Source organism: Pelodiscus sinensis, chromosome 1 (genome assembly GCF_052426305.1).
Source record: "Pelodiscus sinensis isolate ZL-2025 chromosome 1, ASM5242630v1, whole genome shotgun sequence".
Classification (NCBI taxonomy): domain Eukaryota; kingdom Metazoa; phylum Chordata; order Testudines; family Trionychidae; genus Pelodiscus; species Pelodiscus sinensis.
Genome location: NC_143052.1, coordinates 4,251,267 through 4,267,967, shown reverse-complemented (window position 1 = coordinate 4,267,967; position 16,701 = coordinate 4,251,267). Strand labels below are relative to the sequence as shown.

General features: G+C 53.0%; 1 protein-coding gene across 1 annotated transcript in view; it reads right to left on the bottom strand.

The window, feature by feature from the left end:
- The window catches only part of TNPO3 (transportin 3), a 75,944-nt gene extending 62,038 nt beyond the window's left edge, over window positions 1-13,906 (bottom strand). The window contains exon 1 of the mRNA XM_075924792.2: window positions 13,604-13,906. Within this exon, the coding sequence (XP_075780907.2) occupies window positions 13,604-13,738 (135 nt within the window). The 5' untranslated portion in view covers window positions 13,739-13,906. The remainder of the gene's footprint in view (window positions 1-13,603) is intronic.
- Window positions 13,907-16,701: the final 2,795 nt, after the last annotated feature.

The following is a 16,701-nucleotide window of genomic DNA, read 5'->3' as shown; positions in this document are numbered from 1 at the left end:
ACTTTTTTCAATTTAACTGCAATCCAGGATCTACCTCAAACCCAAATACCCTCGCTCTGCCTCCTTTATGCCCCTTCTTCAAGGCCCCACCCCAGCTCCCTTCCTCCCCCATCCTTCCTCCCTTTCATCACGCAGGGGTGCAGGTTCTGGTCTTGTGCGAAAGGATTTAGTGTCTGAGCTGAGTCTGGGGCTGGGGTGCAGGAGGGGGTTCAGGGTACAGGCTCTGTAAGGGAGTCTGGGTCTAGGAGGGGCTCAAGGCTATGACTGCAGTTTGGGGTCCAAGAGGGGGTTTATGACTGGGGCAGGGATTCAAGATGCAGGCTCCACCTGGGCACTGCTTACCACACGTGGTTCTTGGGTGGTGGTGCAGTGGGACTAAGGCAGGCTTACTCCTGCTCTGGCCCTGCACCACTCCCAAAAGTATCCAGCAAACTCCCTCCATCCCAAGACATGTTGTGCCCCTCTCCGTTCTGTGGGGATAGACTTCACGGGGGGGGGGGGGGAGGAAGAGTGGTCACACTGACTTCAACGCCCCCCCCTCCTCTCCTTTCCCTGACCTGCACAACAAGCAGGGGAGGACGGACAGCTCCACGGAAAAGTGGGGGGAGGGGCAGCTGAAGTGCCAGCATTTGATAGCCTCTTGGCCAAACCAGTCAAGATCACCCGTCAGAGGCTCCAAGATCGACCAGTAGATCCCGATCGACTGGTTGGTGACCACTGCCCTACATAGAGGGCTGGGTACCCTCTCCCCCAGTACTGGGGCCAGCACTGCAGGGCTGTCCTTGACTTCATGGGGCTAGTATCAGATTGAATTCGTTCACGTCCATCAAGCACTTGGAAGTTTGGCTGGTGATTCCGAAGAGTGTGGCATAATATTCCTCAAACCACAAACTGGCAGGCAGAGGAGGTCCTATTACTATGGTTAAAAGAGGGTTAATTAACTTTTCAACACTCCTTCCCTTCGAGCAGGCATTCGGATTTCCCTTTGAACACTGAGGCAATGAAGACTAAGGCTCTGTCGACACGGGGAAGGTTTGGCAACAGAAGTGCGGTCGAGGCGCAAAAGTGAAAACCGGTCAAGCTGTGTTTCCTGCCTCCCACTGTCGACAATCCATGGGTGCATTGCTGGCTCCCCTGTTGACAGAGCAAAGCAGCGTTGGTAAGCAGCCCACAGCGCAGTGTGGTAGGAAGGGAGGACGGATCCCTGCTCTTCTTGGGATTCCCTTCGAGTTCTCCCACAGCCTCCTCAGGGAGCGCTCCATGCGGAGGAATGTCAAAGCAGCACAGCAGTCTCTCCAGCCCTCCCCCGGCGGCAGCAGCAGCCTGCCTGCTGTCTTAGCAGAGCAGAACAGGAGCATTCCGATGAGCTGTTCTTTTTGTTTGTTCCCCAAAGGGAGCAGCTCACTCAGCTGTCAGATACTTCCTGGAGCTTTGAAAGGGGAGGGGCGCATGCCTGCAGGGCAGCAGAGATCACAAAACCCTGAGCACAGCCCTTAGGGCAGGCATTGGGGGATACTAGCTGAAGCTAGTTTTTGCAACAAAAACAGCAGAATCCACACTGGCTCTGTGTCAACAATAGAGGGAGGGGAAGAGCCAAAAGACTCTCAAAGACCTTGCAGTTTTCGGTTGCCAAAACTGAGTGTTTCCCCCACCCCGGCAAAAGTTGCATTTTAGTTGTAAATGCTCTTTTGTCGCCAAAGGCAGGTTTTGGCAACAAAACGTGCCAATGCAAACAAGGCCTAAAGCAGCAAGATTCCCTCTGCGAGCTGGACAAGTCGCATGTCAGAGCAAACCAGGTGTAGCTACAAAGTTCACCTCTAAAATTGGTAATAGACCTTCAGTGTTGTGAGGGACAGCTTGGGTACTTCTTACCAAAATCTTTCCATTAGAGGTGCATGAGCACGATTGCTCTGAAAGACTCAACCCTGTTACACAATAATAGAAAGCAAGAGGGCCACCAAGAGTGTTAACCTAGAGATGGGCTAAGTTTTGAAGGGAAACATCTGTACTACAACACATGAAACAGAGAGCATGGTCCAAAGTTGGAAGAAGATTTCTGAAACCAAAGACACAAGAGCTCGCCTGAGATGAGAGCAGAGTTATTATTCTACAAACTAGAGATGTAAGCGACTGTCAGGTAGAGAGGCAGCAAGCGAGGGGAGCTGGCTTAAAAGCTGATTACCCCAGCACTGTCTCTGTGGAGGCAGAGGGGATATGGCGCAAGTGGGGATTCAAGCAGTCCCGCTCACACCGGCCCGACTGATGCTCCTTTAAATCGTACAAGAGCTGCGGGTGACTCTTGTGCATTTCAAAGGGAGAGGCAGCGAGAACACACTGGGCCTCTCCCTTGAAAATATACAGGAGCTGTGGGCGGCTCCTGTACGTTTCAAAGGGAGAGGCACAGAGGGACAGCGAGTGCGCCCCCCCTTATCGACTAGTCGATGGAAATTCTATCGACTACTTGATTAGCGGATTAATCAAAATTTAACTTCCCTACTACAAACCAAAATGGGATCCTCTGAAGTAGGATCAACCATCTTGCTCGACAAGTTCTCTGCACCGCTGTCTGAGCAGTCATTTCCTACAGAAATTGAATGTTCAGTCATTCAATGGGTTTCTAGTGGCAATGACTGAAGCGGGGAGTTGTGGAGAGGGAATCGTTAAAGAGCCATAAATTAAGCAAGAGAAGGAACTCAAAACAACAAAGGCTAAAAATGAAACCTGTGATCCACTAAGGGTGTGTCTAGACTACAGGGTTTTTCGAAAAAAGTGGCCTTTAAAAAAAAAAAAAACTTCCCCTGCGTCTAGACTGCTGCCGTGCTCTTTCAAAAGTAAATCGAAAGAACACGGCAGTTTTTTCGACCGGGGAAAACCTTGTTTTACGAGGAAGAATGTCTTTTTTCAAAAGCGCTCTTTCGAAAAAGGGGGCTATGGAATGCAAACTGTGCTTTCTCGAAAGCGCATCCAGACTGCCTTGGTGCTCTCTTTCGAAAAAGTGGCTTGCTTATCGAAAGTACTGGCTGTAGTCTAAAAGAGGCTTGCAGTCTAGACGTAGCCTAAATGTATTACACAAGGCAACCTGGCAAGTCCAGATAAACGCCCGTTTGAATCACGACCAATCGGAACGAGGCGGGAACCCACATCACAAATTTACAAGAGGGATGGGACCAGATGATGAAGGAGAAGTCCCGAGCAGGAGAATCACAGCACTGGCCTGCATTTCTTGATGAGAAATTCTGCAAACTAGGGGGCAGATGGAACACAGCCTAGAGTGCAACAAAGCAGCCAGCTGGCTGATGCTGTTATCTTTAGCGTAGTGGTGCAGCCCTCGTGAATTTCCGGTCCCAATACTCAGTAAGTCATCTTGATAGAAAGCAGCTCTCCAAGTGATCGCTCAGCTGGATTTCGTCACGCATGCCCACACGGACATTTTCCCATTTTGCCCCAAAGCCTGAATGAGCCTCATTCAACACAATTCAAACACCTCCCTAATGCCACCATCTGCTTGTGCTGTACCCTGACTACCAGGTTGGGCCCGCCCACTGCTACAGCCCTCTGGGGTACAGCTGTCTGTTTAATGCAGCTCTCCCCCAAAAGCATCCGAGTTTGTGCTTACAGGTTGATAAAACTCAGCGCTTCTCTGGCTGATGTTTGAACCCTCCCAAGCTAATTTCCAAGAGCAGATCTTTCAGGAGACTGACTTTCAAAGTACAGGTTGCACCCCAGGACTGGGTCACGAAGAGTCCGGCCTGGGTCGCCTTGCTGCACGGTGACCAGCGGGGGCGCTAAGGCAGCTTCCTGCCTGTCCCAGTGCTGCGGACTGCGTTGTGCGCGGGAAGCGGCCAGCAGCAGTTCGGGCTCCTGGGTGGAGGTGAGCAGCCAACTCTCACAGGAAAGTAAAACCAGCCCCATTCCAAATCAAGCCCAAAATGAGCTGCGACCATTTGAGCTTGGCAAGGCCTGGCGACAAAGCAGGAACCGGCCAATGGGAGTGCAGAGCCAGAACTTGGGGAGGGGGCAGCCTGTGGAACTGGTCCTGTGGCTGGCTTCTCCCAGGGTCCAGCGCAGTCCACGGCGCCAGCTGCCTGTCCGTCCGTCCCATTCCATCACTGACCGGGAGCCACCGGAGATCAGCCTGTGCCCCAACACCCCCCTGTCCCAGCCCTGAGCCCCCCCCCAACCCAGAAACCCCTCCTGTACCCAAACACCTCATCTCCGGCCCCATCCCACAGCTTGCACCCCCAGAGCCAAGGGCATGGACGGCACCCACTAATTCCGTGTGGCACCCAAACTGGGAACGGGCTAAAAATCTACCGTTTTTGCTTAGCGGGCAAGTGTCAAGCCAGAAGAGGGTAGAGGGTTTCCATTCCTGTCAGGTGATACAGTTTAAAGCTTGACTATGGAGCTACTCGGACCGCTCTGAAAATTGGCATGCCTTACGGGGGAAACGGCAGCGTCAGTGATCCAAATTGGGGGTCGTTGGATCAAGGGTTTCCCAAATGATAGGCCCCCTCCCACAAAAACAGTTTCCTTCTGCTGCCTGGCCAGTTAAACTGGAAGTGCTAGTGACTGGCTGAATCAGACCTCCGAGACTGGTGACTGTGAACTCACCCTCCAATTAACCACAAGCCCCTATACAAGACAGAAGGGAGTTTTAGACTAATTGGCTGGAGGCTGCTACCATCTGAGTCATGGGTGGCCATTTTATTGTGGGAGGAAAGTAATGGGAGTATTTATAGAAAAAAAATTGGACCCGTGAATGCTTTGTGGGAGGGAGAGTGCTATGGGGGGGTAGAATGGGGGTACGGGGAGAAAGGAGAGGAGGGATAATGGGGATGGAAAGGGAGAGGAGAGAGGTTGGGGGTCAGGCGAGGGGGTACTGGGGTTTGAGTGAGTGGAGGGGTAAGACACTGGGAAGAGGGACATGGGCCAGACACCCCCTGCCCCAGTGGGGAGGAAAATAGGGGCAACAGCACCCAACAGCTCCAGTCTCCCTTCCCATGTATGTGCCCAGATCTGCACTGGGGTCTTGCCTCTCGGGGGAACTGAGTCCCCTCACTGCCCCCATGTACATATCCAGGGGTTGGACCTACTTCCTGTGAGCCAGGCAGGCTCGGGGGAGGGGAGAGAAGGTTTACCCTTTTGGGAGGTCTGAGGCTCCCCCCCCAACCCTCTCCATGTGAGTTGGGACCTGTGGCAGTCCTGCCCCTCCAGATGAACTGAGAACTGGCGAACTTCATGCACATCACATGGACTCAGCACCAGTGGTCCCTGTAAACTGGGCCCTTGGGCAGCTGCTCAGGACAGATTCCAATGCTGCCCAAGTGAGCAGCAGAGCACCCACAGCGAAGTTTTGTTTGTAATGGTGGTGCACATTCATGCATGCCTTGGTGCACATACAAAAATGTATTCCACGCAGCGGGAAAAGAATAGAGGGAGCGCTGCTCAGGAGGGGGCCAGGAACACCTACCACGATTAATGGAGCAGCTCACATCTCTCAGAGCTACCTTACTCGACTCAGCGAGAACACCCCATGGAGGTGAGATCATACTGAGATGAATGGGCCATTTCGCACCTTTCAGAGCCACCAGTGCTGGAGATGGATGTGCCATCCAGGCCTTTCCCTCCATCTCCCTCTGCTCTCCCATGGCCTGTGAAGTTATCAATCTGCTTTGTACCGACATCCACCAACCCGCGCACGTTTACACTGAAATTGGGTCTCCTACCGATGTCACGGTCTCATTTCACTGACTGACAGCTGGTTCCGCCATAGAACTAGTCCGGCAGAACTACATTGCTCAGGGGGGTGAACAAGCCACACCCCTGAGCGATACAGTTACACCGAGCTAAGTGGTGGTGCAGACAGCTTCTCCCGGAGGAGTTAACTATGCCAATGGGAGACGCTCACCCATCAGAGCGCTAGAGCTAGAAACCCCATCTTCCTGAGCAGCACCCAGCCCGGCTGATACGCCCAGGCTGATGCACTGGGAGTGCACACGCCACACTACTCAGTCAATCTACTGTCCTCCAGCAGCTGACACACACTGACCCCTCTGGTCAGCAGGGTGAGCTCACTGCCCAGGGGTCACAGGTTGGAAGCCCCCCTCCTGTTTAAAGCCCTGAAATTCCTGCAACTGCCAAGCTGCCCACACAACACTCTCCAGATGCTGGGTGTCGGAGGCCTGTGGGGAGAAGAGGCACAACGCCAGACCAGCCATAGAAACCTCCCCATGAACGAGCAGATCCCTCGGGGGACACAGGAAAAGGGGTCCGCCAGGGACCAGCAGCAGTGCTGCACGAAAGCCAAGGAATGGGGCGGGGGTAGCAAAAGGCCGACAATCGATCTGGTGCAAGCCGCTGAGTTGCCTCTTGTACAAAGCGCTGCACACCCTCCTCAATGAAAACCCCTCCAGTCCTTTCTGCACCCCTCTTTCAAAGAGCCCAAGAACAGGGCCCTGCTGTGAACAGCGAGGGCAGCAGTCAAGCATAGGGATGTGAAATTTACATTAATTGGCCAATCGAATCCAGACTGCCCCGGACTTGCGATGCAATCAGTTCTTGGGGAAGTGTCGCAAGTCGGGGGCGTCGTAACTCGAGGCCACATTTACGACAGGTGCCGTGCGCTGTCGTAAATGCAGGCCAAGGACGTAAGTCGGGGATTTCGGCTCCTTCTGCACTTACAAAAAAAGGGCTGTAAGCACAAGGGGTCACAACTCGGGCCCTCGTGAGGCGGGAGTTTCCTGTAGTTGATGCAATTTGCATTGACTATTCCAGTGGTTCTTAACCTGGGGGGGCATGCACCCCCTGGCGGTGCGAGATGCCCTTTCTGGGGGTGCGAGACATGCCAGATTTATATGATGCATCTTAGGTTTAACTTCAATGTTTTTAATAAGGGGTGCGAGAACATATTTTGAGAACCAAGGGGGTGCAGACTGCAGTAAGGTTAAGAACCACTGGACTATTCGATTAGTCCATAGGGCACCTCCGCCTTTGAAGTGTAGCAACAGCCATACGGCTGTTGCTACACTAAGGTGAAAGCGCTGTGGGGAGCACAGAGCCAGCGGGGGACTCATGCCGTTCCCCACTGGCTCCGTGCTCCCCACAGTGTTTCAAAGCAGCACGCCCCAGGGCTCTGCGCGGTGCTGCCGCTTTGAAATGCTGCATGTAGCTCAGAGCCAGCCCGGGCTGTACACGGCACTTCGAAGTGGCAGCATTGCATGGAGCCCGGGGTCTGGCCCTCGGCTCCACACCAAACTGCTGCTTTGAAGCACCTCCTTTGCTTCCCCCCGCTATCTCTTTCTGATAGAGGAAACTGACACCATGTTCCCAGTCACATCTGTGCAACTCATTTCAGCCCCGTCATGCAGTGGGTAAAACTTTGCAAAAACCCATGTGCTGGATGGTGGTGAGTTGCACATTGGGATACCCATGGTGCACCAAGCTGCATCTACACAAGCACTCCTAGCGAGCACATGCGCTGTCAAAACACGGGGCCGAGTACACTCGCGCACAAGTGAAGTGCTACCCACGGCGACTGTATGCCAATGTCACTTGAGTCAATGTACGTTTGTAGTAGATGTGGCCTGTTTAAAGGACAATGTTTCTAAGTGCTCTACAGTCTGCACGCTTGCATGGCTTTTCTTGAAATGTGCTATGCTTGTGGGGGCATATAGTAAGGTTAATGACCCAAATTTGAGGTCATTTGAGTCAGGGGTTCCAGAGATACAAGGTGGATTCTCTTTGTTCCAAGCTGTAGATCTATTCCTGCAATGTGTTTCCAAGCGGTCTCTAGTGGTTAGTTTTTCCCCCTGGCACCCACTAAGTCTTTGGTGACCCCAAATTGTGAACAGTATTTAAGATGTTCACTACTTGTGTGCATAGATGAGCTGTCTGGAAGATCACAATAGGCTTGCATCAATAAACAGAAAAACTAGGAGAGAATTTCTATGAAGCGACATTATGCTTATGGGAGTAGTTCTAGGAACATGCCTATGGTTTACCACTGATATTTCTAGAGTGAACCTTTGTGGACTTTAGCAATAAATATGTAGGAACCCATGTTGCTTATGCATATTTTGTACCCCACTGCGATGAGTGAGCAAGGGAAGAGCAGCATATGTACCTTCAGGATCCAGTATGCATCATTTCAACGCCTCCACCAATTAACATGGGTGCCCATATCACGGTGACTGCACCTGGAACGTCACTAAACAATTTCCCATGGGCGACTGTCAGCTCCAGGGGACAGAAGGAAGCCTGAGGGTGAGTGAATGGGTTGTAGGAGGCGGTGAAGAGCTTACACATTTCAGCAACGGGTGTCGGCAGAGTAAAAAGGTATCAGTGTTAGTGGGGTGCATTAGGACACTGCTCAAAGACAGCAGAGTTAAGATTGCAGGGGCATCCTTAACTGTGCACTTCCTGGATTTTCAGAGGTTTGAGATTTACTCAACATTTTGTAATAGGTCAACATAACACCAAGGAAATTTCACTCCTTGCAAACATAGCTTCTTTGCCACTGAATTAGAATACGGATTTGTTGGATTAAAGTATCACCTCACTACTTCAGACCCCAGAAGAGACTAGGACCTATTAGAAGTGTATAGACTGGGCCAAACAGATGAGGGAAGCCATCGCTCTCATATGGCTTGATACTAGTAAGACTTAACACAGGCCCACATGACATTCTGATAAGCAAACTGCAGAAATGTGGGTCAGATAAAATTACTATAAGGTGGGTGCACCAAAATGGTTGAAAGAAATACTCAGAGTAGCAGCTATCAATGGCTCCCTGCCCACATGGGAGGGTTTATTTAGTAGAATTACTCAGGAAGTCAGTCCTGGGACTGATACCATTCACTCTTTTCTTTAATGATATAGGTAATGAAGCCGAGAGCATCTTTATAAAATCCACAGATGACACCAAGCTGGGAGGAGTTGCCAGCACTTTGGAGAACAGGATTAGACTTCAAGATGACTGACAGATGGGAGAATTGGTCTGAAATCAACTAAATGAAATTCAATAAACAGGGCTTGACAATTAGTGTAATCTACTCGCCAGTGGCAAGTAGATTACAAGCCAGCACAGCCGCGCAGCACGGTCCGCGCATGTGCAGCGAGCTGAACCGCACGGCTGGCGAGTGGGGCTCACCGCCGCTTGGCGAGCCCTGTCAATGAAGATGAGCACTTAGGAGGGAGAAACAAAATGTAGGACTACAAAATGGGGTTTACCTGGCCAGGTAATAGCACTGCTGAAAAATACCTGGTGGAAGTTATGGATCACAAAGTATGAGCCAACGCCATCAATGCAGTTGACAAAAAGGGGACTATTCTGTGGTGCATGAACAGAAGTGTTCTCTGCAAGGCAAGGAGTTAATAGTCCCATTCTGGTCAGCACTGGTGAGAACACACCTGGAGTACTGTGTCCAGTTCTTTAGGAAAAATGCAGAGAAACTGGAGAAATTCCAGAGCAGAGCAACAAAAATGATCAAAGGTCTAGAAAACCTGGTCCAGGAGGAAAGGTTATAGAGATGGTTACGCTTAGTCTTGAAAAGGGATGACTGAGGGGGTGACGTCTTCCAATATGTAATATGCTGTAATAAAGAGGCAGGTCAAAGCTTCCCCAAGCCAAGGGCTCAGGGGGCTGATGCATTAGGCATGTCAGTTTCATAGCCAACTATACAGAAGGAAGTGACATCATATCCAGCTGCCAGATGGATCAGGTACCCATTTTGCAGCTAGGTGAGCTGGAGATAGCCTAAGATCACACAGAGCTTCAAAAGTCCATTGAAGGCAGGATGGCATCACCTTCATCCACAGCAAGAGAGATTTATCAGCTATTAGGAGAAGCTTCCTAGCTATGAGGATAGTTAAGCACTAAATTAGGTTTCCAAGGGAGGGCGTGGACTCATCATCATTGGCCAAACTGTTCTTAAATACTTCCAAACCCCTCTCACAGATGGTGCAGGCTGATTTGGTCTTGCCTCAGCACCAGGGCTAGACCTGATGACCTTTGAAGGCCCCTTCCAGACCTAGAGATTTCTGCGATTCTAACCCATTCCCAGACCCCATGCTGGGTGCAGACAAGACAATGTCCATGAACCATGACAAGACAGGTAACATTTTGTCTTGGCTTCAAACTAGTAGACTTAGCCTTCTGACTAATGTCTAACAACACTGGGCAGCCCCCTAGCATCAACAACCCTGAAGAGTCTGAAACCATGAAATATTACTCCAAACTTATCGATTAGATCAGAGTTGCACAACTTATGATTTAAGACTACGGGTCCTTTAAAGATGGCCTGTAATTACCAGTAGATCTACCAAATTAGATGCCCAGATAAACCCCAAGAAGCTGCTGAAAGAAATCATGTGCTAATATTCCTTGGAAGGGGAGAAGGGAGGAAATAAGCATGATCAAAGAATCACGCAACCCAGAAAAAGGGTTGTTCTATAATCCCAGAAAAAATGCAAACTCAAGAATTTGTCACTGACATTTCCTCCTTTCAGCCTTCGCAAAGCCTGTGCCAAATAAGGAGAGTCTGCCTTTCCTGTCCCCAGTTAAGGAAGTATGCTTCACTGTGAATGGTCTGTGAGGAATAACAGACCTTTTGGTTTCCATCAAGCATTTTTAAAAGAAAAAAAGCCTAGAGAAATTCACGCGGTAAGCTGAAGTTTTACAGGGGAAAAGAAAAAAGTTATTTCAAAATCTGGTTGCATTTTCCAGAGTTACTGGGAGGAACTTGCCACTTGCCACCACCCTTTTTCCAATACCAATCAAGGGAGAAATCCCCTCTAGCGTAGTTAAAATTAAAGAAAGATATTAAACTAAGAAAAATAGATAGGAGGGGAAAATTACATAATAGCACAGAGTTTGAACAAACTAAAAAAAATGTTATGCATCTAAATGTAAGAAAAGCAGGAAGTTTACATTGACACAGGAGATAATAAAAGACTTTAACCAACACTATAAACCAACAGGACTCAAGTGGAAGTCAGAGTAGAAAAGCATTGACCACAATAAAATCCATGATCAGTATTATAAAGTTGAAGAAAGCATCTGCTAAGAGGTCTCATCAATATATCTTCAGGAACATCCACTGGCCTATTTATAACTGAGATTCTCTATCGAAGGTGCAAAGCAATGGCTGTACAGTATTGTCATAAAAATGGATATAACTGAACTAAAAAGAAAAGCCATTAAAAAACAGGACGGCTCTGTTCTCCAGTAAACCAAACCTGTGGCTCATTGGATTCTATGACATTCTGCATAACATTGTCCCTACTAAGAATTGCCAGATTCTGCTGGTTTCCATTCAGGTTTTTTTTCCTACTAGTATTACTAAAGTGACACACACCCAAGGCAAAGGCATGTGAAGGGAAGTGTGTGCTATGTGCATACCACATTGACTGAGAGCCATGTGCTCCCTCTGTGTCCGGTCAGTACACTGTACAAATATTAGGTACACAAGAGCAGTTCGCAAACGACCCTGTTCCGGGGACCATCTTGGTTAGGACAGTCTCGTGGCCTACTGAGATGAAGGAGGGCCATTCACTAGCCCAGTTTGTCCATCCCTGCAATAATTCATTAAGACAAACCCACCACAGCAATCAATAGAGGAAGTGAAGTCTCCCCCTGCTGTCACAATTCACGGAAGCACCAGGACCAAGCGGCAGTGGAGTTCCAAACTGGAAGAGTACTGGGGTGGAATACTAAAGTATATGTTGTCACCCATGGCTGGCTATCTTGCTATCGGGGCAAAGAAAATTGTCTATTGTGACAGATGCAAAAATAAAATCTCTCACAACTGTAAAATAATATGATTTGTTACAATACATAGTAAAAATGAGTTTGCTTTCCCCTCTCTCTTCAGTTCTACACTGTATTTTAAGCACAACTTGCAAATAAGCAAAACTTTTTGTAACCGGCTCCTGAAATTCCAGCTGCTAATGGTATGACATATTGTGGGAATAAAACTTTATCATAATGTTCTTAACTCCTGTTATTCAAGAGTGTACAGCCTGTCACAAAAATGGAGCATTAGCACAGAACACGCTGTATCAAAGCCAAAATCCCTATCTGGCAACAGTGCGGCAGCAAGTTGAGGCAAAAGGATACTAGACAGGCCAAGTCACTTCAGACCACACAGAGAAATGGATAAAATGGGCACAGGCCTTTCCGGAACAAAGAGATTCTTCCTTTCGTGTACTTGGGGCTCCTGAAGGCAACAACGTGAAGCGCCTGCTCTTATCACAGCCACCGTGGGCTCCGGATCCGAGCGCAGGCTGCTCAGGCCAGAGAAAGCCCCGGCCTCTCGCTAGCAGGAAGGGAGCGAGGCTCGGCCTGGCGACGGCAAACGAGGAGCTGGCGCTGAGGCACAGATCAGGCAGGAGCCGGCTCCGGGGTGTTTGCTGCCGAGCGACACCGCCGCGGGCCGCGGCCACAAGGCCCGTTCGGCGCCCGGGGGCTGGGCGGTCCCGACACACGAGAGCGCTCGGACTCGGCCGGCCGCGGGCGTCGGAAACCGGAGCCGGGGGCAGGAATCTCGCAGGAGAGCAAGTGGCAAGCGCGGAGCGCCCGCCCCACCCCCCAGCTCCTGCCCCCCCCCGCGGCTACTGGTGCCCCCCCCAGCTCCTGCCCCCCCCGCGGCTACTGGTGCCCCCCCCCCGCAGCTCCCAGCTACTGCCCCCCCGCGGCTACTGGTGCCCCCCCCAGCTCCTGCCCCCCCCCGCAGCTCCCAGCTACTGCCCCCCCGCGGCTACTGGTGCCCCCCCCCAGCTCCTGCCCCCCCCCGCAGCTCCCAGCTACTGCCCCCCCCCAGGCTACTGGTGCCCCCCCGCAGCTCCCAGCTACTGCCCCCCCGCGGCTACTGGTGCCCCCCCGCAGCTCCCAGCTACTGCCCCCCCGAGGCTACTGGTGCCCCCCCCAGCTCCCAGCTACTGCCCCCCCGCGGCTACTGGTGCCCCCCCGCAGCTCCCAGCTACTGCCCCCCCGAGGCTACTGGTGCCCCCCCAGCTCCCAGCTACTGCCCCCCCCGCGGCTACCGGTGCCCCCCAAGCTCCCAGCTACTGCCCCCCCCGCGGCTACCGGTGCCCCCCCAGCTCCCAGCTACTGCCCCCCCCCGCGGCTACTGGTGCCCCCCCAGCTCCCAGCTACTGCCCCCCCGCGGCTACTGGTGCCACCCCAGCTCCCAGCTACTGCCCCCCCCAGCTCCCAGCTACTGCCCCCCCCGCGGCTACTGGTGCCCCCCCAGCTCCCAGCTACTGCCCCCCCAGCTCCCAGCTACTGCCCCCCCCGAGGCTACTGGTGCCCCCCCCAGCTCCCAGCTACTGCCCCCCCGCGGCTACTGGTGCCCCCCCAAGCTCCCAGCTCCCGCCCCCCCCCGCGCGGCGCGCACCGAGGCCCCCGTCCCCGCAGCCGCCTCCCCCCGGGGAGGGCGGGCGCGTCGCTCGGGCAGCACGAGGCCTCCGGCCGGCTCCAGGCCGCGGCCGGGCCTAGCCCCGCCGCCAGGCCTCCCGCGGCGCCCGGCCCCGCCCCCGCCCGGCCCCGCGCTGGGGCCCGGGGCGCACAAGGCCCCCCCCCCCCCCGGCCCGGCGCGGCGCTGACCGATCGCTGCAGCTCGCCCAGCCAGCAGCTGGCCCGCTCCTTGCCGCTGGGGTCCGGGTCGTGGTACAGCGCCTGCACCGCCTGGTACACCAGCTGCAGGCTCGGCTTGCCCCCGCCGCCCGCGCCGCCCTCCATGGCTCCGGGTCCGCTCAGGCCGCTCCGCGCCGGGCTCCGGCCCCTCAGCAGCCGCCGCGCCGGGCCGCCGCCATCTCCTGCCCGCCCGCGTCCGTTACCGGGAGGGGCGGTGTCACCCCGAACGCGGCCCCCCGGAAGCGCGCGGCCCGAGCGCCGCGTTCCGCCCGCGCAGCGCCCCCGCCCGGCCGCCGCCCGCCGCGCAGGCGCAACGCCCCCCTCCCGCGGCAACTTCCGGCCGGTGCCCCCGCCACACCTGCCCCCCACCCGGAAGTGACCCGGCCTGGGAGGCGGGAAGGGGGCGCCTGCTCGGGCCCCTTCCCCCCACGCCGGGACCGACCAGTTCCCGCCGGGCAGCGGCCTAGACCGGCTCCAGGCCCAGCCCCCTTCCCCTGGACACAGCTGGACGGTGCCCCCCCCCGCCTGGGGGCTGCCCAGACCCCCCCCACGCCTGAGAGATGCCCAGCCCCTCCCCCCACGCCTGGGGGCTGCCCAGCCCCTCCCCCCACGCCTGGGGGCTGCCCAGACCCCCCCACGCCTGGGGGCTGCCCAGACCCCCCCCACGCCTGGGGGCTGCCTAGCCCCTCCCCCACGCCTGAGAGATGCCCAGACCCCCCCACGCCTGGGGGCTGCCTAGCCCCCCCCCCACGCCTGAGAGATGCCCAGACCCCCCCCCCCACGCCTGGGGGCTGCCTAGCCCCCCCACACGCCTGAGAGATGCCCAGACCCCCCCCCCCCCACGCCTGGGGGCTGCCTAGCCCCTCCCCCCACGCCTGAGAAATGCCCAGACCCCCCCCCCACGCCTGGGGGCTTCCCAGACCCCCCCCCTATCCTCCTCTGTGCCCCTCCCCCCAGTAGGAGTAAGAAAGAGCCGGAAGCTTGGGCCTGGGGCTGGAACCAAAGTCAGAAGAGTTCTGAGTTCAGAATGGGGGGGTTCTCTCTAGGCAGGGGTGGGGGGCAAAGACTTCACATTCACCCCCCACCCGCAGGCCAATCAGGGTCTGTGGGAGGGGGAGCAGGAAGTGTTCTGGCCCCACTTCTTCTGCCAGAGGCCCCGCCCCTTTCGGGGCAGCCTGGGGCCACTTCAAAAATTAGTAAAGTGCCCCCTCCCTCATCTAAAATTATTGCTCACCCCTGTCCTGGCCTCTGTTGTCAGAAGTTGGGAATGGGTGACTAGGAGAGCTTGGACTTCTCTGCCTTGACAATAAATGGTGTCCACAGTGCGGCTCTCTAAAAAGCAAAACCCAGGCCTGGTGCACATCAGCACGCAGGCGAGGTCAAGGGAGAAGCTGTGGGAGGCAGGAATGTTTTGAATAACAAAGCAGATTAAGCCTGGTACGTGAGACCACGTCAAGAACACATGACAAGCAACCTTGGACTGGTACTTCTGTTTCTGATAAGCAAAAATTACAAATGCAGTCATACAACTGTCAACTACTCACATGGCAGCAGCATCCTGGATAGGATGTACTCCAAATTGGAGCATTGGGCATTACATATCCTACACAGTGTTTCTCAACCAGTAGTATGAGTATCCTTGGGGGTACATTAACACAACTGAAATTTGGAGAAAACTGAATTTTTGTTTTAAGTTTTACAGAGTTTTATTACTTTTGTACTTTTTACACCCAAAAATTTCATTGCCCGCCTGGCTACGATTAAGTTGTTTAAACAAATGTGTTGCAACGGTAGAAAAAAATTAGTGTGTCTGAAAACTGTATATACTGTGGGTACTTATTTATTTTTTAACAGGTAGAGTAATTCCTCATTTAACACTATAGATATGTTTCAGAAAATGATCAAGTTAAGTGAAAACGTGTTATGCAGGGTCAATTTTCCCATTGAAAATAATGGAAAAGATGGGGGTTGCATGTCAAGCGGCGGTGTCTGTTGGGACCGGGACATAAGGTTGGGGGAGAAAGGGGACTGGGTTACAGCAGGGAGGGGAGGTGTTTGGCTCTGGGGAAGGGAAGGGGAGGAGAGGGGAGGGGGATTGGGTTGGGAGTATGCCCCTGTGATGGGTCTGCTGGGACCCGCACTGTGTCCGGCGAGGGGGGATCGCCAGGGAACAATGCGGCGAGCGGCGAACCCTTTGCCGCTTTGCAGGGAGGCGGAGGGAAGCCCTGCACAGCTGCCGGCCATGGGCCAGCTGGGGAAATCGAGTTATTCCGGGGACAGTCATGTAATTCAAAAAACTTTCCCTAAAAAAAAAATCGTGCTATCACGAAAACATGTTAAGCAGGCACATGTTAAATGAGGAATTACTGTAGTTTATAAAAAAAGATTGAGAAACACTGTCCAACACACTACATAATCAATTGGTAAATATTATTAGAATGACCACATCTCGCTTTACTATAAAATGGCAGAACAATCGATGGGAGGGAATGAGTAGGACTGACCCACAGATCCTGCTTGATGTAACTAGAAGGAAATAGGCCCTTCACACCAGTGACCCAGTGCATGGTGTTCCAATGCGTGGGAAGAAACAGAACCACAACCTCCTGCCTGGTACTGTAGGTAGCATATGGGTGAAGTACAAGTGAACTAGACTTTATTATATTATAGTAGATCTTCTATTAATTGCTTTTGCATTGCTTTATGCTGTATTAATTGCTTTAGAATGCATAATATTTAAGGTTTCACTTGTATAGTCCTTGTTTTTAAGGCTTGTAAAAGTTAAACAACTGTATTAACTGCTTAAAGCTTGCAATAAATAAAAAAGTGGTTAAGTTTTCCTGGAGTGTCCTGGTTTCCCTTGGATCTAAAATAAGTCAAACCACATGACACTCTCTGTGGGGCACATGGCATGGGTCACGGTCAGCAGACAGGACACTGGGCTATATGGACCTTGGGTCTGACCCAGTTTGGCCGCTCTGATGTTCTTAAGCACAGCTTGCTCCTTAGCTCTGAAAATTTGGCCTGTTTAGTTATATGCTTAAATAAGGATGTTGGGGCCCAACTTG